Source organism: Loxodonta africana, chromosome X (genome assembly GCF_030014295.1).
Source record: "Loxodonta africana isolate mLoxAfr1 chromosome X, mLoxAfr1.hap2, whole genome shotgun sequence".
NCBI classification, from domain to species: Eukaryota; Metazoa; Chordata; class Mammalia; order Proboscidea; family Elephantidae; genus Loxodonta; species Loxodonta africana.
The window spans coordinates 19719586-19735788 of NC_087369.1; the positions used below are offsets into that span (position 1 = coordinate 19719586).

General features: G+C 37.8%; 1 protein-coding gene across 1 annotated transcript in view; it reads right to left on the reverse strand.

The window, feature by feature from the left end:
• Positions 1–5530: 5530 nt before the first annotated feature.
• Positions 5531–16203, reverse strand: part of BEND2 (BEN domain containing 2) — a 77894-nt gene continuing 67221 nt past the window's right edge. Inside the window, exon 14 of the mRNA XM_064278048.1 lies at positions 5531–5718. Coding sequence (XP_064134118.1) covers positions 5531–5718 — 188 coding nt within the window. The remainder of the gene's footprint in view (positions 5719–16203) is intronic.

Genomic DNA, 16203 nt, shown 5'->3' on the forward strand with positions numbered 1-16203 from the left:
ATATATGCATTGTAAATATTTGCAGCCTATGGCTTGCTTTCACTTTCTTAATATCTGCCATATTCTTTATTTTCCCGTTGTAGTGGCAGTTTCTTGTTACCGGTCTCTATTAACGAGTACTTACACTCATAGGGGAAAATGTGTGCTTCAATGGAAAACTGTGCATTGGTTAGAGTACATCCTTCTGGGTTATCTGCCTCTGATTCCATGCCTTTGTCTTTGAGTCATTCTTCAATTCTGGAAGTTGTATGCAAAATAATTCTTACCTGTAGACATGCAAATAAATTCTGTCTAGTTAAGTTCAATTGACTTCCTTTCCCCACTGTGGAAGAAGCCAATTTTGTCTCCATTTGCACATTCATTAATACTTCTGACCTAGAAGTGTGTCTGTTCTTTGAAATGGTAGTAGTATCTTATCAGTTCTTGTTAATAATGAGTTAAATAAAATCCTTAACATGTTCATTTTATATCTGTATGAAAATCATGATTTTTTTAAAAAGTATCCTTAACACATTGTTTCCATTTTTGTTCTTGTTACGGACGATGGTACAACCCTTAGCATACATTACCCTTGCTTAGAAGTGTCTCTCAAGATGAAGAAGTCTTCATGTTCTCTTCACATTCCATATTAGACCAATTTTCAGGAGTGGATTTAACAAGTTCAGTTACATGAGGGCATAGTGAATGAATACAAACAGAAATTATATTTTAACAGGGGAAAGGGTCAAATAAAGTCAAACCAAAGAAATAAAACTAATGGTGGAATTTCAGGAACGGTAAAGCAGGGCAGGGAGTCAGTCCTCAGGTGGCACAAATGGTTAAAGTGCTCAACTAACTAGCTGGAAGGTGGGGGGTTCGAACCCACCCAGAGGCTCCTCAGAAGACAGGCCTGGTGGTCCGCTTCTGAAAGGTCACATCCTTGAAATCCCTACGGAGCAACTCTGCACACATGGGGTCGCCGTGAGTTGTTATCAACGTGATGGCAACTAACAAGAATGACAAGGCAGGGCAAGTGAGGAATGCCTTTGTTTATGGGGCACCTACTATTCCCAGACCACTGTATTAGGCACTGAAGATACTACCTTTGCCCTCAGAAGCTCAAGCTAGTGAGGAAGACAAAGAATTAAGCAATGAAGTAATGTTAAGACTGGCTCTGTGTGCTCTAATACCACCAACTGGAAGGAAGGAAGGGAATTTGTCTGAATCTCTCTGGTCCTGAGGTTATGGTTTCTGAATGCTTTTAGAGTGCCTGAAAATGCTTTCATAGGGAAACAGTCCTTTACATTTGAAAAACGAAAAAGAAAGTTTTGGTCTTCACTCTTTTCAAGTAAGAACACCCATTGTGATAACAAAAATGCTCAGCCTTATTGCTAAGAAATATCTGAAATATTCATTAAACTGTCGGTGGGCGTGGGAGTGGCACAACCAGTTTGTGAGTTCCCTCATTTCTAATGGCCCGACTCATGGGGTGGCAAGAGGATTAAAGGTGTTGCTACTTGCTGTCCTAAGTCAGGGTCCAGTTAGAAAAACAAGTCATGCTATGTAGACCAGGTAAAAGGGTTTAGTACAGGAATCAGTGATCTGTGTATTAAAAAAGATGTGGGGAAGGTCAAAGAAGGTGCCACCAGGGATCAGGAAAGCGGAATCCTCTGCCTGAAGGATCAAGGTGGGAAACTCTCAGAAGTTTCCTGGGAAGCTGCTAAAATTCTCAAGCATCTCTAAAAAGCCCCTCACCCTACCCCCGCCCACCATCTGTAGCAGTGAAGTATGTGATTCCTGTGGACAGGGATAAGAATCACTTTGGGCCAGTGACGAAAGACCAGATGGAACAAAGGGACATCTCAGCTGATGATGGCTACGAAAAATGGCCTGATTCTGAAACCCTCGCCCCGGTCTTGGCATTATATAAGACCCTTAAAACTTAGAAGCAATTCTAGAGAAAAGGATGAAAACATCTACCAGGTATTCTCCCAAATCCACTTTCATTCATGCCCTGGGTCCTTTCTTTCCTTTCTAGGAAAGTCTAAAGCCTCGAACAACAGGTTCAGCTTCCACTACCAGTGCATGGAGGCCGAAGCTGTTATAGAAAAACAATGTTTATTTTTTGCCCACCTGTGCTTGTGTACCAAGATCTGTACCTGTCACCCATAAATCTTCCATATACTGATTTTACTAATTACTTGAAATGACCAATTATTTAATCCCAAAGTGGATACATGGATTTTCTATCATGGTGGAAAAAGGTCATTGCAAATTTTACAACTTATGAGTTAAAATAAGTTAGGGTTAAAGGAGGGAGGGACAAGTGCTTTATTCTTAAATAAGAATTACCATATTTTACACAAATAACGCATGCCCTTTTTTTTGGCTGGCTGCGCCCTTCCCTTGAGGGACCCTCACAAGCACCACCACGCCAGTCCTCTTCCACATGTTGCTGTGAAAAAAAAAAAAATTAGCATAGTGCACTTACAAAAACACTTCACCGGGGAAGACTTGGTTGGCAAACAAATGCAGGAAGTGCACGTTATTTGTGTAAAAATATTAATGCAGTTAGATTGCCACTGTTCCAGAGTGCCACAGAGATGTTATTCTGCTAGATGTGGATATAGGCTATAAGGGAAACTAAAAAATGGAGCTGAAACCTAAGCCATGCTGGCCAAAATAAAAAATATTACCATGTATGTAAATAAGTATTAAGACATACAATAATATTAGGCTTTGATGACACTTATATTTTTACCCAGGAAGGACAAAATACAAAGTTTTCAATATCCTTAAAATTACAACCACCGTGGTAAATTGTTGCAACCGGGTTAAACTATTATACTGCTTTGCTTATCAAGCAAGAAAGCAAGCAAACATTTTAACTGTGCCACATTTATGAAACTGGCTGAAAAATATACATCATCATTAACATAAAACATTGTAGATACCATTAGTAAAAGTTCTAAGAAATCGGTCCATTAAAAAAAAACTTAAGCATCTGTATTAAGAAAATTTTAAATGTTTATTGATCATATTTATTTGCAAAAACAAGGCAAAACATTAGAGATATGTTTATTTATCAAAAACAAGTCTCATGAACAGGCTTTTAGTATGTTTGACAATGAACCACCATAATAAAAAAATTAATAAAAATTTTAAGACAGAAAAGGTCTAATTTAGTTTAAAATAATAAGAAAATAAGATGTGAAACACCTTAATGAAATTATTTTTGCTCAATCAAATGTAGTTTTAAAGAGGTTCTGTGTCTGTAATTATGATTCAAACCATGGGAATCCTTTTAAGCACTTTTTAAAAATAAAGGGTATTCTGAACTGTACTATCCAATGCGGTAGTCACTATAGCTGCACGGGGCTATTTAAATTTGAATTTTAATGAGTTAAAGTGAGATAGAATTTTAAACGCAGGTCCTCAGTCTAATTAATCACATCTCAAGTGCTCAACAGCCGTATGTGCCCAGTAGCTACCTTATAGGACAAGGTACATTTATAGATCATTTCCATCATTTTGGAAAATATTACTGGACAAACAAACCAAAACCAAACTAAACCCATCACCGTCAGTTGGTTCCAACTCAGTGTTCCCTATCTTGAATTTTTTTTGTAAACATAAACTGTTTGCTTCTTTGTGGTTTTGTTTCTAATCCAGAGAATGTTTCAGCTATAAAAAAGTACAAATAAAATTTGCAATCCGCACAGATGATATGAAATGTATTCTTGCCTAGGTTGTAATTTTACTTTCCTTACTAGCTCTATTACCAGTAGTTTGTAAAATGGTTTGTGAAACTGGATGGTGAAGCCAAAGACTACCTTAGATGAATTAATCTGAATAACTCAGGTCAAAACCCTCTTCTCCTCCATGGAAAGTTTCTGAACTTGAATTTATCTACTTTTCAAGACTGTCATAGGTCTACCCTAAGTGGCTAAAGATCTATATAGAAATATCATACTTTCATTAAGTAAAGGCAGCTAACATGGCAAATTATCTAGAGAATAGTTTTTAAAAATAAATCTCTTATATCCTATCTTTGTAAAACTATATTTTACTAATACTCTAAAAGTTGACTTTTCAAACCATCTATCATATGAAGATATATGTAGCTATTCTACAAATTGGTCACACAGAAACATCTTAAACCATCTCAAAAACCACAAAAATAACAGGACTTGTCAATTTTCACACAAATTACGTTGTTTGGCTGACATACTTATTACTGTCTATTGAATTTCCTTCTCTACCTTATCAAAAGAGCAAACTGATGTCAATTATTTAAGACATGAGTCGCAAGCAAATGACCATAACTGATGTCTGAACTCTAACTAGCAAGGGAAAAAAATTCCTTTTTGAACAAAAATTAAGAATGCTATAAACAACCGTAACTGAGGACTATTCAATAGGTTGAAAGCTGAAAGACAGCACTGTAACTGACAAAATGTTTCTTAATCACAAATGATGAAACAGTGAGTTTACACAGCATTTTGTATGGCTCAGACATTCGAGAACTTTCTTTAAAATAGTGCTTGAGTTAAAACAAAATACTATGCATGAACAAAATGGATTTTTTAATTCTCTAATAACCCTGCCTGTTCTTCAAGACTTATTCTTTCTAAATGAACTTCTCATCAATAATTTTTTCATTTAAACACTTTAAGATTTACTTGTATGCATTTCAACTAGTAGGATCTATCAGAAAAACACACTAAACCTTCACCCAGACGTTTCAGAAACCAACAAGAATTTTAGCGTCTGAATTTGGTCAGCTTCCTATTATTCATAGTGCTCTATTCCGAAATTTAAAATTACTTTACCAGAACCAAAAAGTCTCCCAATATGATCTTTTACGTTGACTCTGAGAATACTTCTGTGATCAAATGTTATCAGGAGTTATCCAAAAGAATGCTGTTCTGATCAGGAGTAAATCAAAAGAACAGTTCTCTTGAAAGTTTAGGTCAAATGATGTGATGCCAACTCTACGGTTCCTTTACTGATGGGTGTATAAGAAAGCTAACATGGAGGTTTTGAATACATGTAAAACATACCACTCCTTGGACACAACAGATTTTATGCTTCACTTGACACACACTTACTGTCTACTCTGTGGAAGTTACTCCACCCAGAATCACGGCTTGCCTCTCTCACAATGGCTCTCTGCCTAATCACCTATATTTGCTTCACAGTTACTGAGATGTCCTGTCAGGAAGTGCTAAATCTGCTACGCTCATTTTCCATTCAAACAGCAATGACAACGACCTTTAGAAGTTTACCACCATTTCCTCAGAGGTTCTTATCAGAGTACTGCTCATTGCTTTGCTCATGAGATGAGACATTATACCTCTTCCTATTGCAATCCCGCCTCCCGTGTGGGCAGAAAGAATTTTGGCTATTTCCTCAGGTGTGAATGCAGAACTACTCTATCACTACAACAAACTAATTTTGGAACTGTAACTTGAGAAACTTACAAAATGATGCAACAGCTTTTTTTTTTTTTTTTTAAATGGTATGACTGACATTCAAGTGCTTCAGATAGTCAGTCGGTATCACCTGGCCGTGGCTCTGTGGAAGAGGTCGTTGCTGGAAGCGGCTGTGACTTCGCTGCAGCCTTCTTGAGGTCATATCTAAGACTACGGAGAAAGTTATTGACAGCTGTGACACACATCTTCCAGTCATATCCAGTTTCTGCTAGATCAAAGGTTGGGAAGTTGTCTTGGAGAAACTCTGGTGGCAAAGTTCCAAAAACAGAAGTTAAAATCAATTTAGCTCTATAGATGTGTCTGTGAAAGAGTCATTAGACTTTAACTATTTAAAACACATGGACTATAAAGGATAACATGAAATATCATCAGCTTAAATCCCATTAAAACAACAAAATCTCCCATGATCTTACTATAGACTAGACTAGAAATGCTCTGCTGCCTTAGGTACTTAATGTAAACATTTATTATTATTCAATTTGTAAACATGCAGAACAACGACTGTAAGGATGGCTCAGGACCGGGCAGTGTTTTGTTCTGTCGTGCACAAGGTCGCTATGAGTCAGAACCAACTCGACGGCACCTAACAACAACAACAGCAAACATGCATCTAACAGATTATTTATTCATTATATCCAATAGAGGCATGCTGAGGCTTGGTAACACAAGAGGCCACAGTGTCTTTCACACTTTTAGAGGCAAGATGCTAGAAATGCTACATTTTTTGGTACTGCTTGGTTTACCTCTGACAAAAGGAATGAGGGCCTTTAGATCTTGCCGTCAGAGGCAAACTACAAGGAAATGTGACGTAGCAATTAGTGGGAGGCCAAATGGGAAAGTGAGGAAGAGACATGTTAGTAGCAGAGCAGAGTTGCCCCTGGATAGTTCGTCAGGCAATATTCTAAGTACCCTTGGGAAAAGATCTGCTGAACAGTGGAAGCCAGCAGTCATTGACTACGTTATCTCATTTCTGGTTTTCCGTAGGGTGATAAATCAGGACACTGCCACAAACGCAGCATATAACTCAATTTTTTAGCAAGGTATGTGACAAAGTTAAAAGGCTTCATACCCAAACGGCTAACTAATCGATCAGTGGCAGCCTGGGAGGTTTTAGGCGATATGTCACTGGATTCAGTATGAGGCTCTAGCCTGCTGGATTTCCATGAACATAAAAGAAGTTATGGAAAGCAGGCTTGTCCCACCTGCTCGTGGCAGCGAAGCTGGGATAGATGACTCACTCACTAGAAGACAAAAGTAGCACTTGCAAAGCTTTCAACAGTCTGCAGGAAGGAGCCTAAAGTTTCTTGGGGAAAAAAAGATTCTGGTTGGGCAAATGAGAAATGCTACACTCTGTAGTCCCCACGTGGGAATTTACATTGCACATAAACCACCCCCCCAAAAAAAACCACTGCTGTCGAGAGTCGATTCTGACTCATAGCAACCCTATAGCACATAAGCATATTAAATGCTCTTTTAAAAAAAACCACACAGTAAAAAACCATGTAACTTCATTTCACTTATTCAAAGGTTGCACATGCAGATGGCTAGGCGGGGTCATAAATGAAGGCAGTGGCAGGGCATTAAGGTAACAGAGGGTCAGGACTGGAGCTCTGAGTGTACTTGACCCATCTAAAGACATTCAACACATTTTTTTCAAAACTGAGGGCTAAACGAAACATTTATCAACTGAGGCCCTTGTGTTGCCAGATTAAGATCTTTCCTAACTATTAGCTGTCTAATTAATAGGTGCCTAATTAACATCCACCCACCAATTACACAGTCTGGGGAACGTTGGTCTATACTAGCAGGATAAAATGTGGCAAGAATAAATATAAAATCCTACACTTACATTAAAATATACCTACAGTATAAAGAGTAACAGCCTAAATACTAACAGTGTAAGTACTGGATAAATATCAGTATATAAAAACATCTAGGTGTCTTAATTGACCAGAAATTTAAGTGGCCAATGTCATCTCAGGCTGCGTTAACGTAAGAGACGCAACAGTACTATTACATTCTGGACTAATTTGAGCACATCTGAGACTTTGTCTTTTGTAGACTATCAAGTATGTCCATAAGTCAGTGAATTGGATCATGAGGGATCAGGAAAATATTTATATCAGGAATGACTTAAGAAACAGAGACATTTAACTGTGAATGTCTAAGACAGGGGAAAGATTGGGTAAACACTTAACTATCCCACCCTCAAGCTTCCATGTGGAGGGATCTCCAAAGTGGAAAGTTTGGAAGGATTGGGCATGTACAATTCAAAAACAAAGCTGCTATGTTCATCTCCACCTGCCTGATTCTAGTGGCTGTTTCTAATTTGGTTCTGAACTTGAAAGGGAGGAGGGTGTATTTATTATTCGTAACAACCCAGCAGGAAGTCATAGCTGTCTTTAAATACCTGAAGGCCTATTATGTGAAAAAGTGGTTAGATTTACTCTAGTTCCAGAGGGGATAACTACAACACATGTGTATTATGTGGGAGGTGAATCTTCAGTTAGTGGAAGGAAGATCTTTCCCATGAATTAGAAGAGCTCTTTTAAAATGCTCTCTTACAGAGAGCACCTCATCAGTGGCAGTATTCCAGTCAAGGGGAGGCGACGACCTTTCATGGCGAGATGGGAATTCCTGCTCTGGGTGAGAAGCTGCAGTACAGGACCTATAACGTACTTCCTCTAAGATTTTACAGTTTTGTCTTATGTAGAAACAGACAGGAGGTGTAAGGAGTAAGAACTGTTTGATGATTGCAAATCTGCAGCCTACAAATTTTCTCCATATAAATTATTTTCTAAAGAGCTCTTAAATGACACTGATCAGAGAGCTTCTAAATATCACCTTTGGCTACTGGGCAGACTTATCTCTGACTACCAATGTCCAGAAGAGTTTCTCCCAAATAACAAAATCTTAGGATAAGAAATTATACTAGAATAGAAAAGTAAACTGGTTTGTTCATTTAATGGAATACCAATCAGCCGTTGAAATGCATGAACGAGATCTCAAAAACCATAATGCTGAATGATAAAAAAATTTGTACAAGTATACATATACTACTATAGACCCCCATTTATATGCATTAAAACAACTACAAAGCTATATTATACATTATTTATAGATCTATTAACATATGTAACAAAAGTATAAAATATGCATGGGAATGATATATACAACTCCAGGGCTGTGATTACCTCTGGGGAAGAAGAGAGGGGAAAGGAATGATAGGATGGAGTTTTAATTATATCAGTAATGCTTGATTATTAAAAAGAAAAAAAAAACCTGGAGCACAAAATGCAAAAACGTTTCTCTCTGCAATGGGCAGAGGACAGGTGTTTGTTAAATTGTTGTATTATTTTCTGTACATTTCTGTCTGGTTAAAATAGTTTATAATGAAACAATACTTTCAAAGCAATTCTATTAGAGGCCATAACGCCCAGACCTCATACTAGCGCAGGAACCTCTTATCAACACTGGTCACTTTGTCTGTTTTAACTCTTCTACTTCTCCAAGTTCATTTTCTCCTTATATTAAAGTAAAATATGCTTTCTTATCAGCTTCTACTTTTTGGGGTTGGCTCTGCCCCCGCCCCCCCAACAATGACTCTACTGTATTCTCTTGGCTGAAAGAACTCACATGACTGCCCTCCTACAAAGGACTAGAACTTTGAGTATTATGGGAAAACTGTTAAAATACGCCCTATGTGGATACTATGTCCAACACGCACTGAATATTCTTTTAACTACAAATGACATCTTGACTTTTTATATAACTCAGTAAAGAATAAAAATGAGATGAAATACATAGAATAGCAATTTAATGAAATTTAAAGGAATTAATCTATTCCAGGTATTAACCCATTGCCATCAAATCGATTCTGACTCATAGTAACCCTAAAGGACAGAGCAAAACTGCCCCAAAGGGTTTCCAAGGAGTACCTGGTAGATTCGAACTGCCAACCTTTTCATTAGCAGCTGTAGCTCTTAACCACTATGCCACCAGGGCTTCCATTCCAGATATTAGGGAACTATAAAACTCACTTTTTTCCCCTCTTACTAAAAGTTTTAATTAGAAAAACACTTTCTTCTACAAAAAGCTTCATTTCTGAATTGGTTACAAATTCTGTTTTGCTTTGCTTTACCATAAGACAGGAAGAATTTGGACTTTGGTCTTTTTTTGTTTTTTGGGCTCAGTGATATTGAAATTGCAAGTTGTGACCAATTACTAGGTCATGAAATCACTGTTAGCAGCACTTTAAAAAGATATGCAATAGATTAGACAACATTGGAATGCAACTCAGAGGAAGAGTAAGTATTTCTATTTCTGAAACTTTTCCTTTTGTTGTTTTACTCTCATACACACACACACACACACACACGCATATACCAGGTCCCATGTACATGTACTGTGTCACAATGTAAAATGTACTTCTTACCATGGGTTGCAGTGAACAAAAAGTTTGAAAGCAACTGGGTTAGATGATAAGTGCTTACAAAGGGAGCTATAAGCCAGGTTTCTTTAGTTTGTTCTGAAACACAAGTGTTGCTCAAATGTGTTGAATATGAACATGTATAAAGGAAGGAACCGAAGAGAAATCTACTAACATCAGGCTCGAATTCAGAACTATGTTGGGTACCATCGACACAAGTAAGAAACTCTCTACATCTTGCTTTGTCCAAATTTAAAATTTCACAGAGTTGGTTTTGAAAGCTCTATTACTTCACTTGGAAACCATGGTGGCATAATGGTTAAGTGCTACGCCTACTAATCAAAGGGTCGGCAGTTCAAATCTGCCAGGCGCTCCCTGGAAACTCTATGAGGCAGTTCTACCCTGTCCTACAAGGTCTCTATGACTCGGAATCAACTTGAAGGCACTGCGATTGGTTTTTTGTTTGTTTGTTTATTACTTCATTTATATATCTTAGGTATAAAGACTATACTATGCTGGAGGCAGGGACAAGATGGCGGAATACAGACACTTCTGGCAAGCCCTCTTACAAAAAAGACCCCCCCCCAAAAAAAAAGTGAAACGAGTATATTCATGACAAGCTAGGAGCTCTGAACATCAAAGGCAAAGTTAGAATATGAACTGAGTGGCAGGGGAGGAAGAGATCGTTCAAAAAAGCGGAGAGAGGTTACCGGACCTGAATTACCAGGAGTCCTCAGGCACCATTCCCAGGAGCGGCTACGGTGGGCTAGTACTAGCGTTCGGACACACTTTCCTCAGGGAGAAGCAGCTAGCCACACAGCCTACTCACACCTCCAGAGCCACAGAAGAACGGCACTCTAGGCAAAAGCTAAGTACTTGCGTGTATCTTACTGCGCCCCCGGCTCCCAAGCCAGGTTCAGCAGCTGTTCATTTCCCTGGGCCTCAGATAGGCCCTGTTGAGTGCCTACAGCCATCCTCCCAGCCTTGGAGAAGGGATAAATTCGCAGTTGGGGGAAAAGATAATTTGCCAGCTCCACTAACTGGGGGAGCTCAGGACAGAAGCAGCTCCTGTCCAGGCATAAACGGTCCGTGAACTTTGAGTACAATTCCCCCCTTGCATGGACCTGTGTGGGCCTATTTCAGAAGAATAGGACCTTGTTGGCAGACTACAACTGTTCCAGCTATGCAGTGGAGAGGTGGGTGTTTAATGTTTGACACCGCTTTGACTATTAAACAGGGTCCTCATCTACCCACATTAGGAGCCTGAGAACCGATGGTTCACTCAGATAACCCAGCCACCTGCGACAGGGGTCCAAGGATAACTGATACCTTCTGGTCCCTACAACCAAAAACTTTGGGTGCACATGATCCATCTTCAGAACCCACCCACCTGTACACTCTAGGGAAGAGGGATGCGCTTTCCTCAGACACACTTGGGAGATGATTCTCAGCCCCCTGCCTTGTTCAAGGCATGATCTCCTGCTGCAACCAGATACCGGTACTTACATCAATCACCCCTGACCCTCTAAGACTGTAGGACAGAGCCCGTACCACACACTTGATGAACGGCTACCTGGAAACCTGAACTGAATTCATACAAGAAAAGTGAATGCACTCCTAGACTGATATGTGATCACACCTCTAGCCATCTGGGGATAGGACGTCAGAACTTCAAGGGTGAAAATAATCAAGCCAGCTCACTCAAGCAGCTCATCTGGGCATAACAAAAGAAAACAAGGCAAGAAGCTAGGATACAGTGAGCAAGCATAAAATAATATAATACCTTATATATGGCTCGGAGAAAACAGTCAATATCAAATCACATAAAGAAACAGACCATGATCACTTCAACAAACTCTGAAAACAAAGAATCCAGGGATCTTCTAGATGAAAGTGCACTCCTGGAATTACCGGAGGCAGAATACAAAAGATGAATATACAGGACCCTTCAAGACATCAGAAAGGCAATCAGGCAATACGCAGCACAAGCCAAGGAACACACAGATAAAGCAAATGAAGAAATTAGAAAGATTATCCAGGAACATAATGAAAAATTTAATAAGCTGAAAAAATCCATAGACAGACAGGAATAAGAAATTCAGAAGATTAACAATAAAATTACAGAGTTAGACAACTCAACAGAAAGTCAGAGGAGCAGAACTAAGCAAGTGGAAGGCAGAATTGGTGAACTTGAAGATAAAGCACTTGGCACCAATATATTCCAAGAAAAATCAGATAAAGGAATTTATAAAAATGAAGAAACTTTAAGAATCATGTGGGAATCTATCAAGAGAAATAACCTAAGAGTGATTGGAGTACCAGAACACGGAGGGATAACAGAAAATACAGAGAGAATTGTTGAGGATTAGTAGGCAGAAAACTTCCCTGATACTGTGAAAAATGAGAAGATATCTATCCAAGATGCTCGTCGACCTCCACATAAGGTAGATGTTAAAAGAAAGTCACCAAGACATATTATAACCAAACATGCCAAAACGAAAGAAAAAGAGAGAATTTTAAGAGCAGCTAGGGATAAACGAAAAGTCACCTACGAAACAGAATAAATAAGAATAAGCTTGGACTACTCGACTGAAACCACACAGGCAAGTAGGCAGTGGGATGACTTATATAAAAAATCGAAGGAAAATAATTGCCAGCCAAGAATCACATATCCAGCAAAACTGTCTCTCAAATATAAAGGTGAAATTAGGACATTTCCAGATAAACAGAAGTTTAGGGAATTCATAAAAACCAAACTAAAACTACAAGAAATACCAAATGGAGTTTTTATGTAGAAAATCAATAATATCAGGTATGAACCCAAGACTAGGGCACTGTATAGAGCAACCAGATGCCAACCCAGACAGGGAAATCAAAAAAATAAACCAAGATAAACGCTCAAAACAGGGAAACAGCAATATTATTATGTAAAAGAAGACAATATTAAAACAATAAAGAGGGACTGAGAAATGTAGTCATAGATCTTTCAAAAGGAGAGGAAGACAAGGCGACATAAAGAAATAAAAGTTAGGTTTAAATTTAGAAAAACGGGTAAATATTAAGGTAACCACAAAGGAGATAAACTATCCTACACATCAAAATGAAATACAAGAAAAAAATACTCAGCAGAAGCAAAATCAACAACAGTGAATATGAGGAAAAGACAATATATGAACTACTCAGCACAAAAAACTAAGTGGGAAAAAGAAACTGTCTACAACACACTAAAAAAGACATCAAAATGGCGGCACTAAATCCATACCTATACATAATTAAGCTGAATCTAAATGGACTAAATGCATCAATAAAGTGACAAAAAATGGCAAAGTGGATAAAAAAAAAAATATGATCCATCTATATGCTGCCCACAAGAGACACACCTTAGACATGGAGACACAAACTAAAACTCAAAGGATGGAAAAAAATAAATCAAACAAACACTGGCAATATTAATTTCTGACAAAATAGATTTTAAAGTTAAATCTACCACAAAGGATGAGGAAGGACACTATGTAATGATTAAAGGGATGATAAATTTTTTTTTATACCAGGAGGATATAACCATATTAAATATTTATGCACCCAATCACAGGGCTGCAAGATACATAAAACAAACTCTAGCAGCATTGCAAAGTGAGATAGCTCCACAATAATAGTAGGAGGCTTCAACACACCACTTTCGGTGAAGGACAGGACATCTAGAAAAGAGGTCAATAAAGACGTGGAAGATCTAAATGCCACAATCAACCAAATTGACCTCATAGACATATACAGAACACTCCACCCAACAGCAGCCAAGTATACTTTCTTTTCTAGTGCACACGGAACATTCTCTAGAATAGACCACATATTAGGTCATAAAGCAAGCCTTACCAGAATCCAAAACACTGAAATATTACAAAGCAGCTTCTCTGACCATAAGACCATAAAAGTAGAAATCAATAACAGAAAAAGAAGGGAAAAGCAACCAAACACTTGGAAACTGAAAAATACCCTGCTCAAAAAACACAAGGTTATAGAAGGTATTAAGGATGGAATAAAGAAATTCATACAATCCAATGAGAATGAAAACACTTCCTATCAGAACCTTTGGGACATAGCAAAAGCAGTGCTGAGAGGTCAATTTATATCAATAAATGCACACATCCAAAAAGAAGAGCCAAAATCAAAGGATTATACCTACAACTTGAATAGAAAGAGAGCAACAAAAGAAACCCTCAGGCACCAGAAGAAAGCAAACAATAAAAATTAGACCAGAATTAAATGAAATAGAAGACAGAAAAACAATTGATAAGAATTAACAAGACCGAAAGCTGGTTCTTTGAAAAAATTAACAAAATTAATAAGCTATTGGCCAAACCAACAAAGGAAAAGCAAGAGAGCAAGCAAATAATCCAAATAAGAAATGAGATGGGCGATATTACAACGGACCCAACTGAAATTAAAAGAATCATATCAGATTACGATGAAAAACTATACTCAAACAAATCCGAAAACCTAGAAGAAACAGACGAATTCCTAGAAACACACTACCTACCTAAACTAACATAAACAGAGGTAGAACAACTAAATAGACCCATAACAAATGAAGAGATTGAAAAGGGAAAAGAAAATTATAGACCTATAACCCTCATGAACATAGATGCAAAAATCCTCAACAAAATTCTAGCCAATAGAATTCAACAACATATCAAAAAATAATTCACCATGACCAAGTGGGATTCATACCAGGTATGCAGGGATGGTTCAACATTAGAAAAACAATTAATATAATCCACCACATTTTTTGTACCACATAAATAAAACAAAAAACAAGAATCACATGATTTTATCAATTGATGCAGAAAAGGCATTTGACAAAGTTCAACACTCATTCATGATGGAAACTCTCAGAAAAATAGGCATAGAAGGAAAATTCCTTAACATAATAAAGGGCATTTATACAAATCCAACAGCCAACATCACCCTAAATGGAGAGAGCCTGAAAACATTCCCACTGAGATCGGGAACCAGACAAGGATGCCCTTTACCATCACTCTTATTCAACATTGTGCTGGAAGTCCTAGCCAGAGCAATTAGGCCAGAAAAAGAAATAAATGGCATCCAGATTGGCAAGGAAGACATCAAAGTATCTCTATTTGCAGATGACATGATCTTATATACAGAAAACCCTAAGGAATCCTCCAGAAAACTACTGAAACTAATAGAAGAGGTCAGCAGAGTATCAGGATACAAGATAAATATACAAAAATCAGTTGGATTCCTCTACACCAACAAAAAGAACATCAAAGATGAAATCACCAATCAATGCCATTTACAGTAGCCCCCAAGAAAATAAAATACTTAGGAATAAGTCTTACCAGAGACGTAAAGGACTTATACAAAGAAAACTACAGTACACTTCTGCAAGAAACCAAGAGACTTACATAAGTGGAAGAATATACCTTCTCGTGGATAGGAAGACTTAGCACTATAAAAATGTCTATTCTACCAAAAGGGATCTATACATTTAATGCAATTCCAATCCAAATCCCAATGACATTCTTTAATGAGATGGAGAAACAAATCACCAACTTCATATGGGAGGGAAAGAGGCCCTGGATAAGAAAAGCATTACAGAAAAAGAAGAACAAAGTGGGAGGTCTCAGTCTGCCTGATTTTAGAACCTATTATACCGCCACAGTACTCAAAACAACCTGATACTGGTACAACAACAGACATATAGACCAATGGAACAGAACTGAGAATCCAGATATAAATCCATTCACATATGAGCAACTGATATTTGACAAAGTCTCAGTATCAGTTAATTGGGGAAAAGATAGTCTTTTTAACAAATGGTACTGGCATAACTGGATATCCATCTGCAAAAAAATGAAACAAGACCCATACCTCACACCATGGACAAAAACGAACTCAAAATGGATCAAAGACCTAAACATGAAGTCTAAAATGATAAAGATCCTGGAAGAAAAAATAGGGACAACATTAGGAGCCCTAATACATAGCCTAAACAGAATACAAAACATTACTAAAAATGCTGAAGAGAAACCAGATAACTGGGAGCTCCTAAAAATCAAACAACTATGCTCATCTAAAGACTTCACCAAAAGAGTAGAAAGACTACCTACAGACTAGGAAAAAAATTTCAGCTACGACATCTCCGACCAGCACCTGATCTCTAAAATCTACATGATTCTGCTAAAACTCAACCACAAAAAGACAAACAGCCCAATTAAAAAATGGGCAAAGAATATGAACAGACACTTCACTAACGAAGACATTCAGGCGGCTAACAGA